This window comes from Mobula hypostoma, chromosome 21 (assembly GCF_963921235.1).
Source record: "Mobula hypostoma chromosome 21, sMobHyp1.1, whole genome shotgun sequence".
Lineage (NCBI taxonomy): Eukaryota > Metazoa > Chordata > Chondrichthyes > Myliobatiformes > Myliobatidae > Mobula > Mobula hypostoma.
Window position 1 is genome coordinate 40,363,165 of NC_086117.1, and position 26,311 is coordinate 40,389,475.

General features: G+C 41.7%; 1 protein-coding gene across 1 annotated transcript in view; it reads right to left on the reverse strand.

Moving 5' to 3' along the window:
- The window catches only part of LOC134359936 (neural proliferation differentiation and control protein 1-like), a 229,874-nt gene that overhangs the window by 94,381 nt on the left and 109,182 nt on the right, over nucleotides 1-26,311 (reverse strand). The window contains exon 2 of the mRNA XM_063073802.1: nucleotides 23,540-23,683. Within this exon, the coding sequence (XP_062929872.1) occupies nucleotides 23,540-23,683 (144 nt within the window). The remainder of the gene's footprint in view (nucleotides 1-23,539; nucleotides 23,684-26,311) is intronic.

Genomic DNA, 26,311 nt, shown 5'->3' on the forward strand with positions numbered 1-26,311 from the left:
TAATAATGTTACTAATTCTGTTTACAACAGTTTCAGCCAAAATTACCAAGTGACATGAATACAGATGGAAAAAGATTAGATTAGATTAGATTAGGGAATCTAAAACAAGGGAAAAGCACAATTTATTAAAAGTTTGTTTTCATTTCAAGTTCCAAACCACAATATGAAATTGCAATTCATAGCTTCCAACTTTTTTGAAGGATTCTTATATCCTTGTTGGATAGAAGTTAATTTTACTCTCCACCCGCCCCCCCCCCCACATAATACACATGGATAGTGATAACCACCCATGCAAATTGTTTTAAAAAAAACAGCATTCTTGCATTTTTGGTTCCCTTGAAGTTTGAATTGCCTACTCCCTTCATATGAACCCTTGTTTCATGTTTATTCCCTTGTTTATTCCCTTCACCCCCTCCTTCCCACACACCCCCAGGATAAATTAATTAGCTGAAAAGGTTGTGGAAGATTAATCTGGCAAATTAATTTCAACAATATTATTTATGATTCTCTGCAATAAGAGACCTCAAAATTATTTGATTGATGAGTTCAGAGCTAAGTCTGTATGGTGTTCCCCAAAATAGTATTAGCCAAATTAACACTGTAACATAACTGCACAATAAAAATTTCAGGACATGGCCCTGAGATCAGAAAAATTAAAAAAAAATGTAAGGTAAAATTCTGGGAACAAACTTGTATAGAATTAAAAGGTCATTGGGCAGTTCTTGTAAAAATCCCAATTTCACTTTAATGCAAACATGTGGGTCAGATTGTCTAAAATGCTAAGATGACCATAAAGGCTCTCTTTTTCAGAAGTAATATTCAGAACGCTGTGCGATGAACTGAGGCTGACTCTGTGGGCCTGCTCGGGCCTTCATGTTTATGGACTTCCTTTCGTCCTGAACGCTTTGGCTTGCTTTTATTGTTTGCACGGTTTGTGTTTTTCTTCTCTCTGTGCGCATTGGGTGTTTGTTAGTCTTCTATTTTAATGGATTCTTTTGGAGTACTTGTTTTGTGGCTGCCTGTAAGGAGATGAAAATCTCAAGGTTGATAACTTATACATACTTTGATAATAAATGTACCTTGAGTTTTGAGAAGTTTGAAAAGGAAACACATCAGTGAATGTTGATTTTAGAATAGCTGAGAAAGAAATGATAAGAGTTCAAAGAAATTTGCTTTCACTATATTGGAGATTCTAAGCAGTAAGGTGACATGAGAGCAGTATACAAATGACCACCTGAACCAAGAGATCCAGAGTCAAATACAAAATATGCACAATTTGAAAAGCAGAAATCATCCCTGCTACTTTGATACAAAACTGACCTATTTGTAAACAAGACTGTCATTTTGGAATTGAACATGAAAATGATGACAATGCTGAGACACTGAATTGAGTTGCAGCATGTGAACTCAAATTAAACTATAGGAGCAGCTCGGCAAATCAGACTCTATCTCAAGAGGAAAAAGTGTTTCAGGTCAATAAGCTTTCATCATGAAAATCTATAAAAAGAACTATGATGAGGGACAATGGTGCAGTGAACAAAGGGAAAGTACACTTCGTGGCTACTCTAATAGGCAACTCTTTTACTAAATAAAGTGGCCACTGAGTGTATATTTGTGGATATTTGCCCCTGTAACCCACTCACTTCAGGTTCAACGTGTTATTGAGATGCTTGCCTTCCTGTCAGTTTGAACGATCTGGCCATTCTCCTCTGACCTCTCTCATTAACAAGGCATTTTTGCCCACACAACTGCCATTCACTGGATTTTTTTTGTTTATCCACACCATTCTCTGTAAACTTGAGAGACTGTTGTGCATGAAAATCCCAGGAGATCAGCACTTTCTGAGATACTCAAATCATCCCGCCTGGCACCAACAATCATTCCACAATCAAGGTCACTTAGATCACATTTCTTCGTCAGTTCAATGGTCTGAACAACAATTGAACCTCTTGACTATGTCTGCATGTTTCTATGCATTGAGTTGCTGCCACATGATTAGCTGATTAGATATTTACATTAATGAGCAAGTGCACAGGTATACCTTATAAAGTGGTCACTGAGTGCATGTGTTGGGGTGGATGCCAAGGTTGCTCAAGTGCTCTTTGAGTATTTAAATGCTCTCAGAAGTGCCACCCAAGAGCAGGTAACAAATCATCTCAGGTAATAAATCATAGCTGTTATCCATGATTAACAAGTGCTTTCTTAGTAATTTTTTTATATTTTTAATTTAGTCACAGCTTCTAAATTTGCATATCTATGATTACTCTATTAATGATGATTGTCCTGTCAAGCTTTGTGGAGAAGTACAAATATGGGAAAAAATTGAAAAACATACATAGTTATGTTTTTAAAACAACATTTCAATGGCTCTCTTTTGATATTCAGAATGGTTAAGACTAAGTCATCTCAGGAGTCAGGTTAAATTATGAGGATTTCAAACTTCAAAATTGCTTCTACTACAGAACGCTTTTCCTTATTGTTCGCTGTCAAGATCATTAGACACGGGTGTAGAATTAGGCCATTTGGCCCATCGAGTCTGTTCCATTATTCAATTTGGCTGATTTATTTTCCATCTCAACCCTATTCTCCTGCCTATCCTCCTATCCCACCCCATAACCTTTGACACCTTTACTAATCAAGAAACTACCAACAACTTTAAATATACCCAATGCCTCTGCCTCCACAGCTGACTGTGGCAATGAATTCCACAGATTCACCACCCTCTGGCTGCAGAAATTACTTCTCATCTTTGTTCTCAAGAGACATTTTTCTATTCTGGGGCTGTGCCCCCTGTTCGTAGACTCCCTGCTATTGGAAACATCATTTCCAAGTCCATTCTATCCAGGTCTTTCAATATTTGGTAAGTTTCAATGAGATTCCCCCTGCCCCCCCCCCCATTCTTATAAATTCCAGTGAGTATAGGATCAGAGCCATCAAGCACTCCCCATACATTAACACTTTCATTTTCAGCATAATTCTTGTGAATTTCCTCTGGACCCTCTCTAATGTCAGCATATTCTTTCTTGGATTTGGGGCCCAGAATTGCTCACAATACTCCAAATGTGGTCTGACCAATGCCTTGAAAAGCTTCTGCATCACATCCTTATTTTTATATTCTAATGCACTTGAATAATTCATTGCACTTGCCTTGCAACTTGCAAGTTAACCCTTCGGGAATTCTACATGAGGATTCCCAAGTCCCTTTGCACTTCTGATTTCTGAATTTGCTCCCAATATAGAAAATAGTCTACGCCTTTATTCCTTCTACCAAAATGAATGATCATACACTTTCCTATTTTGTATTCCATCTGCCACTTCTTTGCCCATTCTCCTGATCTGTCCAGGTCCTTCTGCAAACTCTCTGCTTCCTCAACTCTACCCACCCCTCCAATCTTTGTATCATCCACATACTTGGCCACAAAGACATCAAGTCAATCATCCAGATCATTAACATATAACATGAAAGTAACAGATCCAACACCGACCCTTGCAGAAAACCACGTCACTGGCAGCTAACCAGAAAGGACACCCTTTATTCCCACGCTTTGCCTCCTGCCAGTTAGCCAATCTTCTGTCCATGATAGTATCTTTCCTGTCATACCATGAACTCTTAGTTTGTTTAGCCGCCTGAAATGCAGCATGTAACCAATATCCATTAACTTTCATTTGTCTATCCTACCTGGATCCCATGCCTTCTGACTTTCTGAATAAGCCTACCATGTGGAACCTTGTCAAATGCCTTACTAAAATCCATGTAGACCACATCCACTTATTTTCTCAAAGAATTCCAAAGATATAGAACATAGAATAGTACAGCACATTACAGGCCCTTCGGCCCACAATGCTGTGCCGATCCTCAAACCCTGCCTCCCATATAACCCCCCAACCTTAAGTTCCTCCATATACCTGTCTAGTAGTCTCTTAAACTTCACTAGTGTATCTGCCTCCACCACTGACTCAGGCAGCACATTCCACGCACCAACCACTCTCTGAGTAAAAAACCTTCTTCTAATATCCCCCTTGAAATTCCCACCCCTTACCTTAAAGCCATGTCCTCTTGTATTGAGCAGTGGTGCCCTGGGGAAGAAGTGCTGGCTATCCACTCTATCTATTCCTCTTAATATCTTGTACACCTCTATCATGTCTCCTCTCATCCTCCTTCTCTCCAAAGAGTAAAGCCCTAGCTCCTGTAATCTCTGACCATAATCCATACTCTCTAAACCAGGCAGCGTCCTGGTAAATCTCCCCTGTACCTTTTCCAATGCTTCCACATCCTTCCTATAGTGAGGCAACCAGAACTGGACACAGTACTCCAAGTGTGGCCTAACCAGAGTTTTATAGAGCTGCATCGTTACATCGTGACTCTTCAACTCTATCCCTTGATTTATGAAAGCTAACACTCCATAAGCTTTCTTAACTACCCTATCTACCTGTGAGGCAACTTTCAGGGATCTGTGGACATGTACCCCCAGATCCCTCTGTTCCTCCACACTACCAAGTATCCTGCCATTTACTTTGTACTCTGCCTTAGAGTTTGTCCTTCCACAGTGTACCACCTCACACTTCTCTGGGTCGAACTCCATCTGCCACTTCTCAGCCCACTTCTGCATCCTATCAATGTCTCTCTGTAATCTACAACAATCCTCTACACTATTCACAACACCACCAACCATTGTGTCGTCTGCAAACCTGCCAACCCACCCTTCTAACCCCCAATATCCAGGTCGCTAATAAAAATGAAAAGTAAGAGGTTCCAGAACAGATCCTTGTGGGACACCACTAGTCACAACCCTCCAATCTGAATGTATTCCCTCCACCACGACCGTCTGCCCTCTGCAGGCAAGCCAATTCTGAATCCACCTGCCCAAACGTCCCTGGATCCCATGCCTTCTGACTTTCTGAATAAGCCTACCATGTGGAACCTTGTCAAATGCCTTACTAAAATCCATGTAGACCACATCCACTGCACTACCCTCATCTACATGCCTGGTCACCTCCTCAAAGAACTCTATCAGGCTTGTTAGACACGATCTGCCCTTTACAAAGCCATGCTGACTGTCCCTGATCAGACCATGATTCTCTAAATGCCCACAGATCCTATCTCTAAGAATCTTTTCCAACAGTTTTCCCACCACAAACGTAAGGTTCACTGGTCTATAATTACCCGGACTATCCCTACTACCTTTTTTGAACAAGGGGACAACATTCACCTCCCTCCAATCCTCTGGTACTATTCTCGTGGACAACGAGGACATAACGATCCTAGTCAGAGGCTCAGCAATCTCTTCCCTTGCCTCGTGGAGCAGCCTGGGGAATATTCCATCAGGTCCCGGGGACTTATCCGTCCCAATGTATTTTAACAACTCCAACATCTCCTCTCCCTTAATATCAACATGCTCCAGAACATCAACCTCACTCATATTGTCCTCACCATCATCAAGTTCCCTCTCATTGGTTAATACCAAAGAGAAGTATTCATTGAGGACCTCACTCACTTCCACAGCCTCCAGGCACATCTTCCCACCTTTATCTTTAATCAGTCCTACCTTCACCCGTGTCATCCTTTTGTTCTTCACATAATTTAAGTATACCTTGGGGTTTTCCTTTACCCTACTCGCCAAGACCTTCTCATGCCCCCTTCTTGCTCTTCTCAGCCCCTTCTTAAGCTCCTTTCTAGCTTCCCTATATTGATCCTTGCTTCCTAAACCTTATGTATGCTGCCTTCTTCCACCTGACTAGATTTTCCACCTCACTTGTCACACATAGTTCCTTCACCCTACCATTCTTTACCTTCCACACCGGGACAAATTTATCCCTAACTTCCTGCAAGAGATCTCTAAACATCAACCACATGTCCATAGTACATTTCCCTGCAAAAACATCATCCCAATTCACACCCGCAAGTTCTAGCCTTATAACCTCATAATTTGCCCTTCCCCAATTAAAAATTTTCCAGTTCTCTCTGATTCTGTCCTTTTCCATGATAATGCTAAAGGCCAGGGAGTGGCGGTGACTGGCCCCCAGATGCTCACCCACTGAGAGATCTGTGACCTGACCCGGTTCATTACCTGGTACTAGATCTAGTATGGCATTCCCCTAGTCGGCCTGTCAACATACTGTGACAGGAATCCGTCCTGGACACATTTAACAAACTCTGCCCCGTCTAAACCCTTAGAACTAATCAGGTGCCAATCAATATTCGGGAAGTTAAAGTCACCCATGATAACAACCCTGTTATTTTTGCACCTTTCCAAAATCCGCCTCCCAATCTGCTCCTCTGCATCTCTGCTGCTACCAGGGGGCCTACAGAATACCCCCAATAGAGTAACTGCTCCCTTCCTGTTCTTGACTTCCACCCATACTGACTCAAAAGAGGATCCTGCTACATTACCCACCCTTTCTGTAGCTGTAATAGTATCCCTGACCAGTAATGCCACCACTCCCCCAGTCCCCCCCCCCATCGCTTTTAAAGCACTGAAATCCAGGAATATTGAGAATCCATTCCTGCCCTGGTGCCAGCCAAGTCTCTGTAATGGCCACTACATCATAATTCCATGTATGTATCCAAGCTCTCAGTTCATCACCTTTGTTCCTGATGGTTCTTGCACTGAGGTACACACACTTTAGCCCTTCTACCTTATTACCTTTACACCCTTTATTCTGCTTCTCTTTCCTCAAAGCCTCTCTAAATGTTAGATCTGGCTTTACTCCATGCACTTCTTTCACTGCTCTATCGCTCCAGGTCCCATCTCCTTTGAAAACTAGTTTAAACCCTCCCAAACCATGCTACCTACCTGCAAGGATATTGCTCCCCCTCGAGTTCAGGTGCAACCCATCCAATTTGTACAGGTCCCATGTTCCCCGGAAGAGATCCCAATGATCCAAAAATCTAAAACCCTGCTCCCTGCACCAACTCCTCAGCCACGCATTCAACTGCCATCTCCTCCAATTCTTACACAAATATGTGAGGCAAGATTTTCCTTTAAGGAAACTATGCTGACTTTGGCCTATTTTATTGTGTGCCTCTGAGTACACCTAGAATTCATCCTTAATAAATGGACTACCATCTTGCCAACCACTGAAATCAGGTTAACTGGCTTGTAATTTCCTGTCTTTTACTTCATTCCCTTCTTAATGTCACTTCTCTTCTTAAAGAGTGGAGTGACATCTGCCATTTTACAGACTTCCTGAACCATTCCAGAATCTAGTGGTTTTTGAAAGATCACCATTAATGTTTTCATCTACCTCTTTCAAAACCCTGGGATGGAGTCCATCTAGTCCAGGTGACTTTTCTATAAATAGTTGAATAACTGAGCTTTTTGATTAGAAAAATCTCTCTCTGAAACATGCAGTACATTATGTTGCCCCTAAGTGGCTCTATTCTAAAAAATGTCATTGTAAAACAAAAGAACTACAGAAGATACAAAAGTGAACATCATTCTATGTCTTTAGAATTAGCTGTCCTAGCCTTTAGACAGTGAATTTGAAGGCTTTCAGTTTCACTGAACCAAAACAAGGAATAGAAAAAGGAAAACTGTAGTTATGAAATTGTCATATCAAAATCTACAGTCCAAAAATGAAATGGCATATTAGACCTTATGACATTCTATTTGAAGGTGCTCAAGATGTGTGCAACCAAATAAGCCTTATAAAGAAGAACTACTTTCTATGCTCCACTGCACTAGGAATTGGGAATCAGAAGATTTGAGTCAGGAGGTGAGTAGTCGAAGAAGGGTGAATGATCAGCTAAGTACTTAAAACTGGGGACTAATTTGAGGTCTCACAGCAGGGTCCATAGATTAGGTTCTGGTCAGACAATTCGACATTACATAATGCTGAAGAAGATTTTGCATGCCCTGCAAAGGCTCACATCTGTACGTGATCCACATTGTCTGAAGACCACTCATGCGATGTCAACGCGTGCACATCTAGGCTCTCCAGTCCAAAAACACACTGACATACGGAAGAACCAGATGGAAAACTGCAAACTTTGTGGAACATTTGAATTATTCTTCAATTAAACTGAATCAACTAATACAAAAAAAATCTTTATATAATTTCTAGACAGGCATTTGGTAAGTAAACGAAGTGTAGAAGAGAAAAAACAATCTTTTCTTCTCTACAGCAACCACAGTAACTTATGAAGATGCTGCCTGCAAGTCTTTAGCTGGCACTGTATTTCTTTCATAAACTTCGAAAGCTATTTGTGACAATCCTTATTTTATTTTCCTTCTGTCCAATTTACCACCAAGACTGAATAAAAATTTGAGGAAGAAACATTTCAACACCAAATACTACATTCAAATTCTGCATAAATTATGGTGTAACAGTTCACCGAAAACTAGTGATATGCAATAAACAGTCTGCAACACTTGTCACTCTGATTTCCCTCTCTTACATTAAAAACAATCTTAAATGTGCATCCCATTGCTGGGTCAGATACACTACTTGCTGTTTCTAGCTACCAACATGCCAGTGTTGCTTTCAAATAATCTCTTCCAGATTATTGAACAAGTGTATTTAGCAATAATGTTATCAGGGAGATTTTTACTCCTCATGTATGTGAAGGATGTAAGAAATAAAGTAAATTCATGGCAGATGGAGTTCAACCCAGATAAGTGTGAGGTGGTTCATTTTGGTAGGTCAAATATGATGACAGAACATAGTATTAATGGTAAGACTCTTGACAGTGTGGAGAATCAGAGGGATCTTGGGGTCCAAGTCCATAGGACACTCAAAGCGCTGCGCAGGTTGACTCTGTGGTTAAGAAAGCATAGGGTGCATTGGCCTTCATCAATTGTGGGATTGAGTTTAGGAACCGAGAGGTAATGTTGCAGCTATATAGTACCCAGGTCAGACCAAACTTGGAGTACTGTGCTCAGTTCTGGTCACCTCACTACAGGAAGGATGTGGAAACCATTGAAAGGGTGCAGAGGAGATTTACAAGGCTGTTGCCTGGATTGGGAGCATGCCTTATGAGAATAGGTTGAGTGAATTCGGCCTTTTTTCCTTGGAGCAATGGAGGATGAGAGATTACCTGATAGAGGTGTATAAGATGATATGTGGATTGATCGTGTGGATAGTCAGAGGCTTTCTCCTAGGGCTGAAATGGCTAGCACGAGAGGGCACAGTTTTAAGGTGCTTGGAAGTAGGTACAGAGCAGATGTCAGGGGTAAGTTTTTTTTACTCAGAGAGTGCTTTGTGTGTGGAATGGGCTGCTGGCGACGCTGGTGGTGGCGGATACAATAGGGTCTTTTAAGAGACTTCTGGACAGGTACATGGAGCTCAGAAAAAATAGAGGGCTATGGGTAACCCTAGGTAATTTCTAAGGTAAGGACATGCGGGAAGGTTTAATAGAGCTGTTAGGGAGGGTTTAAACTAATTTGGCAGGGGGGTGGGAACCAGAATGATAGAGCAGAGGAAGGGGAAAACAGAAATAAATCTAAGACAGTGAGCAGTAAAGATGTCAGGAAGGACGAGCAGGTGATGGGGCAAATTTGCAGCCATTGGGATGAGTTGCAGTGCAATCAAAACAAAAAGTACCAAATACTGGACTTAAGCTGTTATACTTAAATGCACACAGTATAAGGAATTAGGTGGATGATCTTATCGTACAGCTACAGATTGGCAGGTGTGATATTGTGGCCATCACTGAGACGTGGCTAAAGGATGGATGTCTCTGGGAGCTGAACATCCAAGGATACACGGTGTATCGGAAGGATAATCAGGTAGGCAGAGGGGGTGGCGTGGCTTTATTGGTAAGAAATGATATTAAATCATTAGAAAGAGGTGACATAGGATCGGAAGGTGCAGAATCTTTATGGGTTGAGCTAAGAAATCGCAGGGGTAAAAGGACCCTGATGGCAGTTACATACAGGCCTCCTAACAGCTGCAGTGATGTGGACTACAAATTACAACAGGAAATAGAAAAGGCTTGTCAGAAGGGCAGTGTTATGATAATTGTGGGGGATTTTAACATGCGAGTGGTTTGGGAAAATCAGGTTGGCACTGGATCTCAAGAGAGAGAATTTGTAGAATGTCTGCGAGATGGCTTTTTAGAAAAGCTTGTTGTTCAGCCCACTAGGGGATCTGCTGTATTGGATTAGGTATTGTGTAATGAACCGGAAGTGATTAGAGAGATTGAGGTGAAGGAATCCTGAGAAGACAGTGATCATAACATGATTGAGTTCACTGTGACATTTGAAAAAGAAAAGCCGAAATCCGATGTGTCGGTATTTTAGAGGAGTAAAGGAAATTACAGTGGCATGAGAGAGGAACTGGCCAAAGCTGACTGGAAAGGGACACTAGTGGGAAGGACAGCAGAGCAGCAGTGGCTGGAGTTTATGTGAGAAGTGAGGAAGGCGCAAGACAGACATATTCCAAAAAAGAAGAAATTTTCGAATGGAAAAAGGATGCAACCGTGGCTGACAAGAGAAGTCAAAGCCAAAGTTAAAGCAAAGGAGAGGGCATGCAAGGAAGCGAAACTTAGTGGGAAGACAGAGGATTGGGAAGTTTTTAAAAGCTTACAAAAGGAAACTAAAAAGGTCATTAAGAGGGAAAAGATTAACTATGAAAGGAAGCTAGCAAGTAATATCAAAGAGGATACTAAAAGCTTTTTCAAGTATATAAGGAGTAAAAGACAGGTGAGAGTAGATATGGAACCGATAGAAAATGATGGTGGAGAAATTGTAATGGGAGATAAGGAGATGGTGGAGGAACTGAACAAGTATTTTGCATCAGTCTTCACTGAGGAAGACATCAGCAGTATACCGGACACTCAAGGGTGTCAGGGAAGAGAAGTGTGCGCAGTCACAATTACGACAGAGAAAGTACTCAAGAAGCTGAATAGTCTAAGGGTAGATAAATCTCCCGGACCAGATGGAATGCACCCTCATGTTCTGATGGAAGTAGCTGTGGAGATTGTGGAGGCATTAGCAATGATTTTTCAAAATTCAATAGGTTCTGGCATGGTTCTAGAGGACTGGAAGATTGCTAATGTTACTCCACTATTTAAGAAGGGGGCAAGGAAGCAAAGAGAAAATTATAGACCTGTTAGCTTGACTTCGGTGGTTGGGAAGTTGTTGGAGTCGATTGTCAAGGATGAGGTTATGGAGTACCTGGAGGCATATGACAAGATGGGCAGAACTCAGCATGGTTTCCTTAAAGGAAAATCCTGCCTGACAAACCCATTGCAATTATTTGAGGAAATTACAAGTAGGCTAGACAAGGAGGATGCAGTGGATGTTGTGTATTTGGATTTTCAGAAGACTTTTGACAAAATGCTGCACACGAGGCTGCTAAACAAGATAAGAGCCCATGGAATTACGGGAAAGTTACATATGTGTACAGAGCACTGGCTGATTGGCAGGAAACAGAAAGTGGGAATAAAGGGATCCCATTCTGGTTGACTGCCGGTTACCAGTGGTGTTCCACAGGGGTCTGTGTTGAGCCACTTCTCTTTAAGTTGTACATCTACGATTTGGATTATGGAATAGATGGCTTTGTGGCTAAGTTTGCTGATGATACAAAGATAGGTGGAGGGGCCGGTATTGCTGATGAAACAGAGGGTCTGCAGAGAGACTTGGCTAGATTGGGAGAATGGGCAAAGAAGTGGCAAATGAAATACAATGTTGGAAAGTGTATGGTTATGCACTTTGACAGAAGAAATAAATGGGCAGACTATTATTTAAATGGGGAGAGAATTCAAAGTTCTGAGATGCAACGGGACTTGGGAGTCCTCTTGCAGGATACCCTTAAGGTTAACCTCCATGGTTGAGTCGGTGGTGAAGAAGACAAATGCAATGTTGGCATTCATTTCTAGAGGAATAGAGTATAAGAGCAGGGATGTGATGTTGAGGCTCTATAAGGTGCTGGTGAGACCTCACTTGGAGTACTGTGGGAAGTTTTGGGCTCCTTATTTAAGAAAGGATGTGCTGACGTTGGAGAGGGTACAGAGAAGATTCACTAGAATGATTCTGGGAATGAGAGGGTTAACATATGAGGAACGTTTGTCCGCTCTTGGACTGTATTCCTTGGAGTTTAGAAGAATGAGGGGAGACCTCACAGAAACATTTCGAATGTTGAAAGGCATCGACAGAGTGGATGTGGCAAAGTCGTTTCCCATGGTGGGGGAGTCTAGTACGAAAGGGCATGACTTAAGGATTGAAGGGCGCCTATTCAGAACAGAGTTGCAAAGAAAGTTTTTTTAGCCAGAGAGTGGTGAATCTGTGGAATTTGTTGCCACGGGCGGCAGTGGAGGCCAAGTGATTGTGTGTGTTTAAGGCAGAGATTGATAGGTATCTGAGTAGCCAAGGCATTAAAGGTTATGGTGAGAAGGCAGGGGAGTGGGACTAAATGGAAGAATGGATCGGCTCATGATAAAATGGCGGAGCAGACTCGATAGGCCGAATGGCCGACTTCTGCTCCTTTGTCTTATGGTCTTTGTCTTATGTTCGGCACAGCTTTGTGGGCTGAAGGGCCTGTATTGTGCTGTAGGTTTTCTATGTTTCTATGTTTCTAATTCAATTCAATTCTATGCGGTGAGTTAAAAACCTTCTTAAAATTCACCCGAGACAGAAGCTTTCCTCGAGGTTTTTAATGAGACCTTAATTGTGAAACTGCAATTAAGTAAAATACATATTAAGTTCAATACAGGATCATCACCAGACAAATGGAGAATATTCCATCACGATTCTGATTTATGCCTTGGATATGGAAAGGTTTGAGGAGTCAGCAGGTGAATGAAATAATACAGAATACCCAGCCTGTGCTGCCTTAGTAGTCAGTTATTTTATTTGTCATTTAGCACCCTTTGTTGGTAGTTTTGCATAGCAGTCATTTAGGTCATGTGATCTGTGTCTCTAGTTGATGACATCATGAGTAGGCATCAAGACAGTTCTCCATGTAGAGTTGAGGGCGAGTTTGTGCCTTTTCATCTGACATCATCCTGACGTTCAGGTCTTTGAAAGCATCGTAGTTTTACTATCCTGTCCTCTTCACATACCTTGCATGAATTGACAGGCAGATGAACTCCTCCCGCCAGTTGTTACATTGAAGAACATCAATTTGGAACGTCTTTGTCGGTGTAGTAACTGGGGATGGAGTTCATCTGCTTGTCAATTCAGGCAAGACATGTGAAGAGGACAGGATACAGCCTTTGATCTGGTTATGATTAAATCCATGGGATTAGTACACTGGAATACAGTCATACAATTTCAGTTGACTTGTATGTATGTAGAATCATATTACATGCATTAGCTACTTATAAGGCAGCTAAGCATCACTTCTTTCCAGAACTCAGGATGGTTCTTGAGTGGTCAACTTCTAGGAACCTTTATAACATCTGCTGTCATGCCCTGCTTTTTCTCTTCAAAATTTGTGTTCTTCTACTGTTCAAGTTTCCAGCTTCTAATCATGGATGCATTTTAACCACAGCTACTAGTTAACTAGCAAATTAATAACAGGGAAAAAGGAAACTGCAAACCTAGAACAAATATTTCGCATCTGTCCTGATAGAAGATACTGAAAGCACAACAGACAAACACAAATCCCAAGACAAAAGCGCAAAATTTAAAACATTCACTAGAAAAAAAATCATTAGGTAAACTCATGGGTCTTAATAATGTCAAGTTCTCCTAGATTTAATAAAACAATGGATGCACAGATTGTAAATGCCTTAAGTGTAGTCTTTCAAAACTTTCTAAACGTTTTGCAAAACTGCAAAAATAACAACTCTAACAACAAAGTACTGCCAAAAATAACACTGTAAATGATTTGTTCCCAAGAGATCTTTCAGAGGCATTAAGTATTTGTGTGGATGTGACCCAAATACTTTCATTTTATCCCAACAACAAAGAGAAACTAAAAATTTGAGCACCGCTTTTGTGTTGAACATCTGCTATAATTTAAACAAATTGTATGAATGTATCCAAAAAAATCAACCAAGATATGCTAAATAAATGCCTTAGCTACTATTGTTGAGGTTGCTTACAAATGCCCAGGAAACCATTTACTTTGATAGAATGGGAAAATCTTTTCTCATTAATCTACTTTTGGTTAAAGTCCAAAAGCAAAATAAAATTGCCCTGGTCATAGCATATTTAGCGATTGTTCAATACTTCTGAAAGCGAGATAAATTGCAAGTTTAACTTTTAAACTTCCTTTCAATCCGATAAATGTGGAGACTCCAGGATGTGAACTGTAGAGGAACTGTAAAGGAATAAGTTCCACAAGATTGTGAACTTATTGCCTGGAATGAATGCACAATGGCTCACAAAGCGCTCAATGTAAATTAGATTGAATGTTGCATCATTACCTTAGACAATAATTAACGTGTGATGTTACTTCAATGCTACCTGGGGATTTTTGTCAAATGCTACCTGTAATTCCACTAGATATTTCAGTAGATGAATTAAAAACCTGTATTAAAGCATCATATATTTGGGGAATTGTTAACAAATATTCTTAAAAACAATATATGATAGATTTGGCACTCAATCTGTTGGTAAAGCAGTTTGCTTCAAATTTACTTAAATTAGGAAGTGGAGAAATTAAGGAAGTCACAACATAAGTCATTTTGATTTAACACTTGGGCCAAATTGTGACATCATTTCACGATCTGATTTAAGTTATTTACTCAAAAGTTACTCAATAATAGTTGAATTATCAATGGTTGTATTGAACAGCAATTTTAGCACGCAAAATATATATATTGACAATGGGACAGACATTGAAGAGACCGTACCTTTTCCTGGTGAATTTTTAAAATCTGTTACCACCTGGCATGCCATGATATCATCATGAATCAAAAAGAATTCCGGTTATCTTATTCAGGAACTTGCATCCACCAATACTTTGCAATGTACAAGATTATTATTCAAATATTACCATGACACATAATTGAGGCAACTATAATTACTGGTAATGCCATTGGAGAAAATGACTTTGTCCCTCAGATATCAATTATTCCACTTGATCTGCCTTTTCAATTCAAGTGCCTTCAGTTCCCAATTGAACTCAGTTTTGCAATGAGATTAACAAAGTCCAAAACTTCATACTTTTCAGCTGTATATTGGTTGGTCCAGAATTAGATTCAAATAATCTATGCATTTTGTTTTACACTGTATTTCTTTCTTTTCAATCTATGAACCAAGTGTAAATTTGTGATTTCAAAAGTGAAGGACTCTAAAGCACTTCACTATCAAAATTGTAAATTTACACATGGTGCATAGGTAGGTACCTGCTTATTTAAAGAGAACTGTATTACAGGTAATTTTTGTATTGACATTTTTCATATGTATATTCTTATTTGTAACTTTAGTTAAATTACATAACTTTAGCCAATTATATTATTCATATTTACAAGGAGAAAAAAATGCGATTCCAGGAAACACAAATTCAAACGTCATGATTGCCAGCATAATTGCTGGAACAACACCAGGTGCAGCAGCTAGTGCTGGTATAAACACAAACCTTTTATTAAGGCATGGAAAATTAGATACATGGGTAGAAGTTTCCTGTGGAGGTGCAATCTTGATTTTGATAATTTGCTGGAGATTTATTGCAGGCTCATGGGGGAAGTGTATAACACTGGAGATCACACTTAGAGATGAAGAAAGAGCAAGACTTTGAGGATTAACACTTCCAGTGGTTAATGAGGGTGAGGATTGACACCCCACGTCATCATTGCATCAAACCTAGTTAAGCACAATGAAAGCAAAGAGCAAGTTTAACAGACGCAGTGCAAGAAGGGAGATGGTAGCCACTAACGCACTGCAGTCAGGTAAGAAAATCAGACACCTATTGTAATAGCTTGCCAAAAGTTAACTTAGTTGGCAGTACTACTAAGATCACAAGGGACAAACTGGAATGTTTGGTGTGTTGTCTGGCCTATTAAAATGAATGCATAAAATGATTAAAAGCATAATAATGATCCTACATGTCAAGTAGGACATCACACAAAACCATGACGGTCATCACTCCTATTCCAAAAATAACAGTGCCAACTACATTCAACACTCTGGCAACAGAACAGCTGATATTTCAAGTTCGCAAACACGAGGAATTCTGCAGATGCTGGAAATTCAAGCAACACACATCAAAGTTGCTGGTCTCCTTCGTCCTGACGAAGGGTCTCGGCCAGAAACGTCGACTGTACCTCTTCCTATAGATGCTGACTGGCCTGCTGTGTTCACCAGCAACTTTGATGTGTGTTGCCTGATATTTCAAGTTTCTGCTTTCACAAAGAAACAGATCAACGATGTAGCACCTTGGAACCTCAAGCTGACCCATCAGCACTCTAGGGGTCTGCCAGCAGATGGACATGTTGGTGACTGAATGCTGCCGACTGGCACACTCTCGTCTGCAGGAGTACGTGCTGAGGGATGCACTCAAACTTGGTGCGGCCACCGCGAAGGCCCGGTGGGGAAGGACCACAGTTTAACGTTCATCACCCGTAGGAGGGGGAGGGGTTGGGTGGGGAGGAGACCTACCCTCATCAACGGTGTGGACAGATAATCAACATGGTGCCCAAGGAGCAGGTGGAATTGTTAATTTGGGAAAGTATTAGAGCCATTGCCTGCCTTTATTGTTGATAATTTGATTGTTAATAAGTCTTAACTCTTGACCAAGGGTTGAGAGTAAACGCATGATTTACTGTAAACATCTTTCATTTGTAAATGAACAGAGAGTCAACGCAAAATTTTTATTGTTAATAACTGTATTGAATAAGGACTCACAGTCAACGAATGGTTTTCTGTTCTTGTATGTAATTATTTTTATTTTGTAATATTTCTGAATAAAGTATTTTTGGAAAAAAAAAATCAGCACTCTACTAACACTGAGCCAGCTGCAGGGCAATCTCTATCATGAGCAGATTGTTGTCTATAGGAGAGATGATTCATTGAACAACATAGCAGCATTAAAGGGAAAAGGCAGCAATGTTCAAGTTTATTGTCATCTGACTGTACATAGCTACAACCAAATGAAACAATATTCCTGGGACCATGGTGCACCCATAATACATATATCAATACATATAACAGTGTGATCGCCAATGTTAGGGGCTTCCCCCGTGAACTTATTATCAAATAAATTCAGAACATATAATTCAAAATGCATGTGAAGTGTGCAGCTCAGGTAAGCAGTAAACAGTACAGTAACAGTAAAAAGCTCACTGTCCTAGCAATGAGATCTTGGTGGTGTCAGGGCATTCGTTAATCTGGGGGAAGAAGCTGTTACCCAGTCTGGCAGATTTAGTCCAGATGCTCCTGAACCTCCGTCCTGACAGTGGTGGGTCAAAGAGATTGTGGGACAGGTGGAAGGGATCCTTGGGCAAGTGTGAAGAATTTCAAAAATGCATTAGGTCAGCTCAGCTCCATACACCCTATTATCATGCAGGCATAATGGAACTTGAAATTCCTGCAGACCTCTCTGGATTCCTATTGTCACTATAAACTCGCAGGCAATGGTCTCACCTGTGTCTTGCAGTTTGCTGTTTTTAGACTATACTTGCTCCCTCTGGAAAACAGCAGTCAAAAGTCAACACCTCCAGACTGAAAAATCATTTTGTGTGTTCCACACACAGCCACACTCTTCCCCACCATGGAAAGGAGCTGGCCATTCAGCAGCTGGGTGATTTCCAGGGGTGGGGGAAGGGGGTTGTGCACTCTGCTTTAACAGTAAAGGCCTTTTTGGAGGGGAAACCAAATGGCAAAGCATGAGGGGCTTCAAAAAAAATTTAACTTATATAATTATTTTGAAATTGTCCAAGAGGAACATAGTTTTATGCTGAATCACAACATTCATTCAAGTATTGGATTTAGAACAAAATAAAAATGAAATTCTGAGACAGAGGGGAGGGAGAGGAAGAGGGAGAGGGAAAGAGAGAGTTCAGACACACCACAGGGCCAAGCCCTGAAGGTGCTATCTTCCAAGCCACTCCTGGAGATCCTGAAGTGCAAGCCACTTGGTGAGTTCCGAACAGCAAGAACTCACTGCCCATGAAGGACATAATTTTTAAAAAAGACAGCATCTCAGATCTGTGGTTGGCATCTCTACTATAGTAATAGATGGGAGAAGATTGACATCATCAAACAATTAGTAGATTTTTGTATGCAGACCCTGACCTTCTGTCTAATGAAGAGCCAGCTTTTAGTCAGTAGTGGTCATGTGTTGCTTCCATATTGTTAATGGAAAAGCAGTCATATTATAGTTCAGCTCTCTTTACTATAGAAGCAAGAGAAATGAAGCTTGACATTGTCATTTTATTTTTGAGAGTAAATCTGTTCTATTGTATTGTACTGTACATCCTATTTGCAGAGCCCATTACCAAGGAAAAATAGATTTATAGAGATGAAACCCTCAGCTCAGATCCTTGTCACTACTGTGCCTTCATCTCTAAAGCTGGTTCCCTCTGAGCTTTCTCGAATAATTGCAACGGCACTCAAGATTTATTGACAGCATTGCCTCAATTCTTAGCCAAGCCAACTGACAAAACACTTAATGGCAACCCTGATGAGCGCAAAACCCTGCCGTAATTTTCCTCGCATGAGTGAGCACAGACAGTCTATGGCTGGTTTTGCCCTTCGAATGCTCAAATCAATGGAAGACTATGAGTGAGATACATCCTACAATCCAGCCTTTGAAGTGAACTGATACCTTGCAGATACGTTGATAGCACCTTTTATTAACAGGATTAATATCTATTATGGATATTCAAAGCATTAAACAGAGAATTAACATTTAAATTATAACACATCCTACATAGAAGCAGATTTAGGCCATTCAGCCCATTGAGTCTTCTCCATCATTCATCATGGCTGATTTATTATCCCTGTCAACCTCATTCTCCTGCTTCCTTACTGTAACATTTGCCATCCTGACTAATCAAGAACCTAGCAATCTCTCCTTTAAATATACTCAATTACTTGGCCTCCACAGCTATCCATGGCAATGAATTCCACAGATTCGCCACCCTCTGGCTCATGAAATTCCTTTTCATCTGTCCTAAATGGACATCCCTCTATTCTGAGGCTGTGCCCTCTGGTCCTAAACTCACCTATTATAGGAAACATCCTCCCTATTATATCCACTGTCTAGAGCTTTCCATATTCGAGAGGTTTCAGTGAGATCCCCCTCATCCTTCTAAACTCCAGCGAGTATAGACCCAGAACCATCAAACAATCCTCATAGGTTAACCCTTTCATTCCTGGAATCATTCTTTTGTGAACCTCATCTGAACCGTTTCCAATGCCAGCACATCTTTTCTTACAAAAGGGGCCCAAAACTGCTCACAATACTCCAAGTACGGTCTGACCAACCCCCTATAAAGGCTCAGCATCACACCTTGCTCTTATTGCAGTCTTTCAAAATGAATGCTAACATTTCATTTGCCTTCCTTACCACAGACTCTACCTGCAAATTAACCTTTAGGGAATCCTGCACAAGAATTCACAAGTCCCTTCGCACCTCTGATTTTTCACTTTTCTTCCCCATTTAGAAAACAATCTATGCCTTTAATCCATCTACCAAAGTGCATCAGCATACTCTTCCCTGCACTATATTCCATCTGTCACTTCCTTGTCCATCTCCCAATCTGTCCAAATCCTTCTGCAGAATCCCTGTTTCCTCAACCCTACCTGCCCTCCACCTATCTTTGTATCGTCTGCAAACCTGGCTACAAAGCCACCAATTCCATCATCCAAATCATTGACAAATAAGATGAAAAGAAATGATTCCAATACCAACTCCTGCAGAACACTAATTGTCACTGGCAGCCAACCAGAATAGGCCCTCTTTATTCTGACTCTTTGCCTCCTGCCAATCAGCCAATCTTCTATCCATGCTACTATCTTTCCTGTAATACCAAGAACTCTTATCTTGCTAAGCAGCCTCATGTGTGGCACCTTGTCAAAGGCCTTCTGAAAATCCAAGTAACCAATATCTACCAACTCTCCTTTGTCTATCCTGCCTATTATTTCCTCAAAGAATTCCAACAGATTTGTCAGGCAAGATTTCCCCTTCAAAAACTATACAGACTTTGTCCTACTTTATCATGGACTTTCAAGTACCTTGAAACCTTATCCTAATAATGGATTCCAACATCTACCCAACAACTGAAGTCAGGCCAACTGGCTGATAATTTCCTTTCTTTTGCCTCCCTCCCTCCCTTCTTAAAGAGTGATGTAACATTTGCAATTTCCAATCCTCTGGAACCATTCCAGAATCTAGTGACTCTTGAAAGATCATTACTAATGCCTCCACAATCTCTTCTGCTACCTCTTTCAGAACCCTGGGGTGTCGTCCATCTGATCCAGGTGATTTATCTACCTTCGGATCTTTCAGTTTCTAAAGCACCTTCTCTTTAATTATAGCTGCTACACTCACTTCTGACCCCTGATACTCTCAAATTTCTAGCATAATGCTACTGCCTTCCACAGTGATGACTGATGTAAAATGCTTAAAATCATCTGCTATTTCCTTGTCCCCCATTACTACTGCTCAAGCGTCATTTTCCAATGGTCCAGTATCCACTTTTGCCTCTCTCTTACTCTCTATATATCTGAAAAAAAATTCTATCCTCTTTGATATTTTTGGCTAGGATTCTTCACATGTCTGCACCTAGATGCCTGATCTCTTGCGGTCTGTAGAAATTTCTTCTTACAGAACGTAATGAATTTCTAATTCTCTACCCCAGAGATTTGTAAATGATGGATCAGTAGGGTAATTAAAGAGAAAATAATTCTATGTGCAATTCACCCCTTAACAGGAAGGTTCTGCAGGGTACAGAAGATGTTCACCAGAACGCTGATTAGCGGATATGAGCTGTAAGAAGAAGTTAGACAAACTTGAGTTGCTTTCTTTACAGCAGAGGCTAAGGGGAAACCTGAGAGAAGTTTATAAAATTATGAAAGACACAGATAGGGTTGGCAGTCAGAATCTTTCTCTCGGGGCCAAAATGTTAAGTACTAGAGGACAGACATTTAAGGTGATGGAGAAAGTTTATGGGAGATATTTGGGGCATTTTTTTTAAACAGGTGCCAGGAATGGACTCCCAGGGATATTGGTGGAAGCAGATACAGTAGAGGTATTTAAGATAGGTATAGGATGTGCAGACAGAAGAGATTTAGTTTAATTTGGTATTGCATCTGGTGCAGATATTGTGGGCCAAAGGGCCTATTCCTGTTCTGTACTACTCTGTGTTAAAGTAGGTAAATTTTTGAAAGATTAAGTAACGGGAATCTGGTACATAGTTGGAGCTGAGGCCTGGAGTTGATCAGCCATGATCCCATTGAAAGGTAGGGCAGCTTGAAATGCCAAGTAACTTAATCCTGCAACTGCATTCTTGGAATTCCAATCTCTCATGAGAAGGGATATCAGGTGGTCACAGGATAACATTTAATAATGTTCTTGAAGCCTCCTTGGTGAGTAAATGCTAGGAAGGGAACTACAAGTAATATGAGCATTCCTAACCCCAACATAAATCAGCCTAAGTTCCTTCTGCTCAATTTTATCAACAAACCCTGATGATAAAGGTCATGGCACAAATGCCGGATGAGGACATGACTAATATTTCCACATTCTGTATTCTTACTTAGCTTTATTCCTGAATAAAAACATGTTTGACTAGATTTTACATCAACAAAACAGTTAAGAAATATTTGGAACAAGTCTCATATCATAGTAAACAAAGCTATAATATTTTCCTAATTGAAGCCTCAATCATCATTCTGTAATTCATCACACTTCTGTCTACTGCTGATGTAAATAATTGAACAGCTGTAACCAAAACATATCTTTTTCCCAATTACAGTCAATACAGCATAACACGTAATTTGTCCCAGTCTGCCAGAGGTATGTACTACATAAAGCTGGTCATTCAGATTATTAACAATGCCATCAATATGGCCTTCAACACCATTAGGAGATATCTCTGGAACAGCTGCTCAGTTTCACCCTGAGGCAGGAGCAGCTTAACTCCAAGGGAACCTGTATTTAATTAGGATTAACTCAACAATTGCCTGTGATACATGGATTTGACAAAAATTTCCATTGGACATCTTCTGCAGGTTATCACAGTGTTGAACTGTATTCCTCCTTAAACCTTTTCCTTACTGGTACTCTTATTTCACTAAATTTAAAAGGAAAAAAATGGAACTGTGGCAAAACTCATCCATTTAGCAACACAAATAATGGAGGAACTGTGGGAAACCACATATATATGTTGTAACTGGGTTACCTGTCTGGACACGCCCCTCTGCTGACTGCCCCTGTGGCTCCTCCCACAGACACCTGAATAAAGGCGATTGGGCCTTGGCTCCTCCTCTCAGTCCAGGGGCAGACACTCAGCATGCTGGAAGTCACATTTTACTGCGAATAAAAGCCTTTCCGTATTTACTCTACTTCCAGTCTTTTGGAGTTATTGATGGTGCATCAGGAACACAACAGATCAGGCAGCATCGATGGAAACGAATAGGCAGTCGGCATTTCGGGCTGAGACCCTTCTTCAGGACAGGGAAGGAAGGGGGAAGATGCCAGAATAAAAAGGTGGGGGGGAGGGGAAGGAGGCGAGCTGGAAAGTGAAATATCGACTATCTAGTAGATGCTACTAGACAGTTGCTCCAGCATTTTGTGTGCGTTGCTTTGGATTTTAAGCATCTGCAGACTTTCTGGTGTTTATGGCAGCTTTTCCTCCCTGGTTTCCAATGAGGTTGGCTGCTAACACTGCCAATTAACAACACAGTTGCAGGACTCCAGGGATCTTCCCTTGAACTTACATACAATAAAACAAGCATCAGAATTAGGGAAGATTTTGCCTTGAAAATCTCCATAGGGACTTGTCTCTCAGATTACCAGCAAGTAACATTACTTTAAAGCTGACCAGAACTGAATTCGCAGTAATTGAATCTGTTGAAAAATAGCATGACAGGAGATTAAGTGCCTCTCATTCCTCCCATTCCTCTTTCTACTTCAACATCTCAGCCCTCAGTCCCAATGGAAGCATATCATTGCTGTAGCCTTTAAACAAAACTGCTTTTAAAAAAAGTACAATCTCTTTTAATTTAAATAAAATTGCTTTGATGATGCATGTTAATTTCAAAGGGAAGTCATACCGAGTCGGTTGATTTTTTTTACAACAAATAACACATTTCATAATAAGGGCGTCGCACGCAAGAGTAGCACTGAGTGACCAGTCCCAGCTCTTCCTGGGTGATGATGTTGCAACTGAATAGCTTGAGGCCAATGCAAAAGGGCAGAAAAATGTTTTGTAGTTACGTTGAAGCCAGGTTAGGAAGGAGCCTGTCAACCTTGATCATTTCAAGGAGGTATTCAGAATTACACAATTTAAGCAGAAGGGATGAAAGAACCATGTTGTATATAATAAAACAAACCAGATATACTGAAACAGTTTGAATGTGGAAGGAAAAAAAGTAAACAACCTCTCACAGGCCTATAAACACAGCTCATCCTCTGCTCGAAGTCTAGAAGTAGATACATTGGCCTCCATAAAAGATAGAATTCGAACTTTTGCATTACTTACCTTGCTGTACAGAGTGCTTCTGTACACAATTTCCTTTTTCGTCTTCAATAAATTCAGGGAGACACGACCCACAACCCTTCAATCCAGGTGTGCAAGATTCTCTTCGTTTTATTGCACAGTCAAGTGCTTTGGAACAGTTTCCAGCTAAAGAATAAAAATACAAAAGTCAGAACTACAAACCTCAGCTTCTGAACATTTTCAACATGACAGCAGTGGACAAAAAACACTGTATCATTATCATACATCATTATTAATTTACTTCCCACTCTGCACAAACTGATTTCTTCTTGTGCCGTTACAGATCAATATACAAACTAACTAAGAGCAGTCGGTCATTTAACCCTCATGTCTACTCTGCTATTTAATAAAACCCATGGCTGATCTTTAACCTCAATGTCACTTACCTGAACCAATCATACATGTAACATGTGATGTATAGTAATTAAGCACCATATGTACAAGACACACATAGTAACATACATCTTATGAGTATCTGTCATTGGATAATACTATATCTGCAATACCAGATAAGCAGTATTCCCTCCGATGCTCTAACTTTTATAACCAGTATATTTTTCTCTCATGTTTCCAGGTATGTGTTCTATGAAGTGTACAAATGAATTCTTTTTAATAAAACATATTTACAAAGTGTCAGATTTAACAAAATTATTAATCTAAATGTTTGACAGATAGCTTATATTTGAAAGAGACATATTGAATGGAAAGTGTTACACTGAGGATTCACCATATACTCTATTTGCAACATCTTTATTTCCACTGTACACAATTTTTCAGAAGTTTTAAAAATCATTAATTAGCACAATTTATCTGCTGTGGCGGCTCGCCCACGTGGCAAGCGAGCCGGCTCCAGCAGTTGCAGGCGAGTCCGCAGCCAGTGGCAACCGAGAGGGCTCTGAGTGCGGGGCAGATCTCAGCCCAGAAGCTGACGTCACTTCCGCCCCGCAATGAGCGGGGGATGCTGGGAGCGGACACTTAAGCGCGCGCGGATTGAAACAGTAAACAGTTCAACCAGACCCTGCTCGACTCAAGTGTGTTGCTTTCACTCGTTGCGTATCAGCGCAACATTGGTGACCCCAACGGTCCAACAGCATTTGGACCCAGCATGAACGACTCGGCTCTGCAGAATGCAGTTTCTCTTAAACTGCCAACCTTCCGGACCACTCAACCCCGGGTCTGGTTCAAGGAAGCAGAGGCCCAGGTTCCAGATCAGACAAATTGTCTCAGACACCACCAGGTATTACTACGTGGAGGGCGCCCTCGACCAGGAGACAGCGAGCCGCATTATCGACTTTCTGCATCAGCCCCCGGCAACGGACAGGTACAAGGCACTCAAGGCCCTGAGGCCCTGTTAATCCACACATTTGGCCTCTCCCGCCGCGAATGGGCCGCGCGGTTACTACATATGGACGGCCTGGGCGACCGCGCGCCATCAACCCTGATGAGTGACATGCTAGCACTGGCAGACGGCCACAAGCCTTGCCTGCTTTCTGAACAGATCCTCTTGGAGCAAATACCAGAAGACATCTGCCTCCTGCTAGCAGATGAAGACTTAAGAGACCCGCGCAGGGTGGCTGCCCGCTGGGTGTGCTTTGGCGCGCCAAACAAAATGGCGGAACCACCATTGAAATTAGTGCTGCGGCACGGCTGAAAATCCAGCTCGCCCACACCCCAGCAGCGGAGCACGTAACACCCACACCAAGAGATGGCACCACTTCTAAGACTTGGTGTTTTTATCATCAAAGGTGGGGTTCTGGGGCCCGTCGCTGCCAACCGCCATGCTTGTTCCAGGGAAACGCCAGGACCAGCTGTTGCTGATGGCTATGGCGGTTGGTCACCGTGATAGCCTCCTCTACGTTTGGGACAAGCACTCTGGTCATAGATTCCTGGTGGACATGGGGATGGAAATCAGTGTCTTAACCCCCACCGAGCCATGATACCCGAGCTAGAAGAACAGGACCAGAACTTACGACAGCCAACAGCAGCACCATCCGCACCTATGGCACAAGACCCATCCCCTTGGAGTTCGGTTCCAGCTTTACATGGACATTTACGCTGGCCGTAGTATCACAGACATTGCTGGGTGCGGACTTTCTCTGCACGCACTGCCTGCTCGTGGATTTGAAGGGACGACGATTGGTCGATGCGAAGACGTTCCAGACTTTCTCCCTCAGTGAGGCCAGGTTACCGGCCCCGCACCCGGTCTCCATCACTCATTCCGACAACGAGTTCTCCAGAGTGTTATTGGAGTTCCCATCTATCATCACACCATAGTTTTCTTCAACAGACCCCAAGCGCGGCGTGATGCACCACATCCCCACACAGGGACCTCCCCTTCATGCCCGGGCCCGCAGGCTACCACCCGACAAGCTCCGCCTCGCGAAAGAGGAATTCAAGGAGATGGGGATTGTGCGGCATTCCGACAGCCCGTGGGCCTCCCCACTCCATATAGTGCCCAAGTCCGCGGGAGGGTGGAGACCGTGCGGCGACTATAGGAGGCTGAACGACGCCACCACATCCGGTACCACACATCCAGGACTTTACGGCCAACCTGCACGAGGCGTGCATCTTTTCGAAGATTGGCCTGGTCTAAGGGTATCATCAGATCGCAGTCCACCTGGGCGATGTACCCAAGACGGCCCTCATTACCCCCTTTGGCCTGTTCGAGTTCCTCAGGATGCCGTTTGGGCTCAAAAACGCGGCGCTGACGTTCCAGCGCCTGATGGACGCAGTAGGGTGAGATCTGGACTTTCT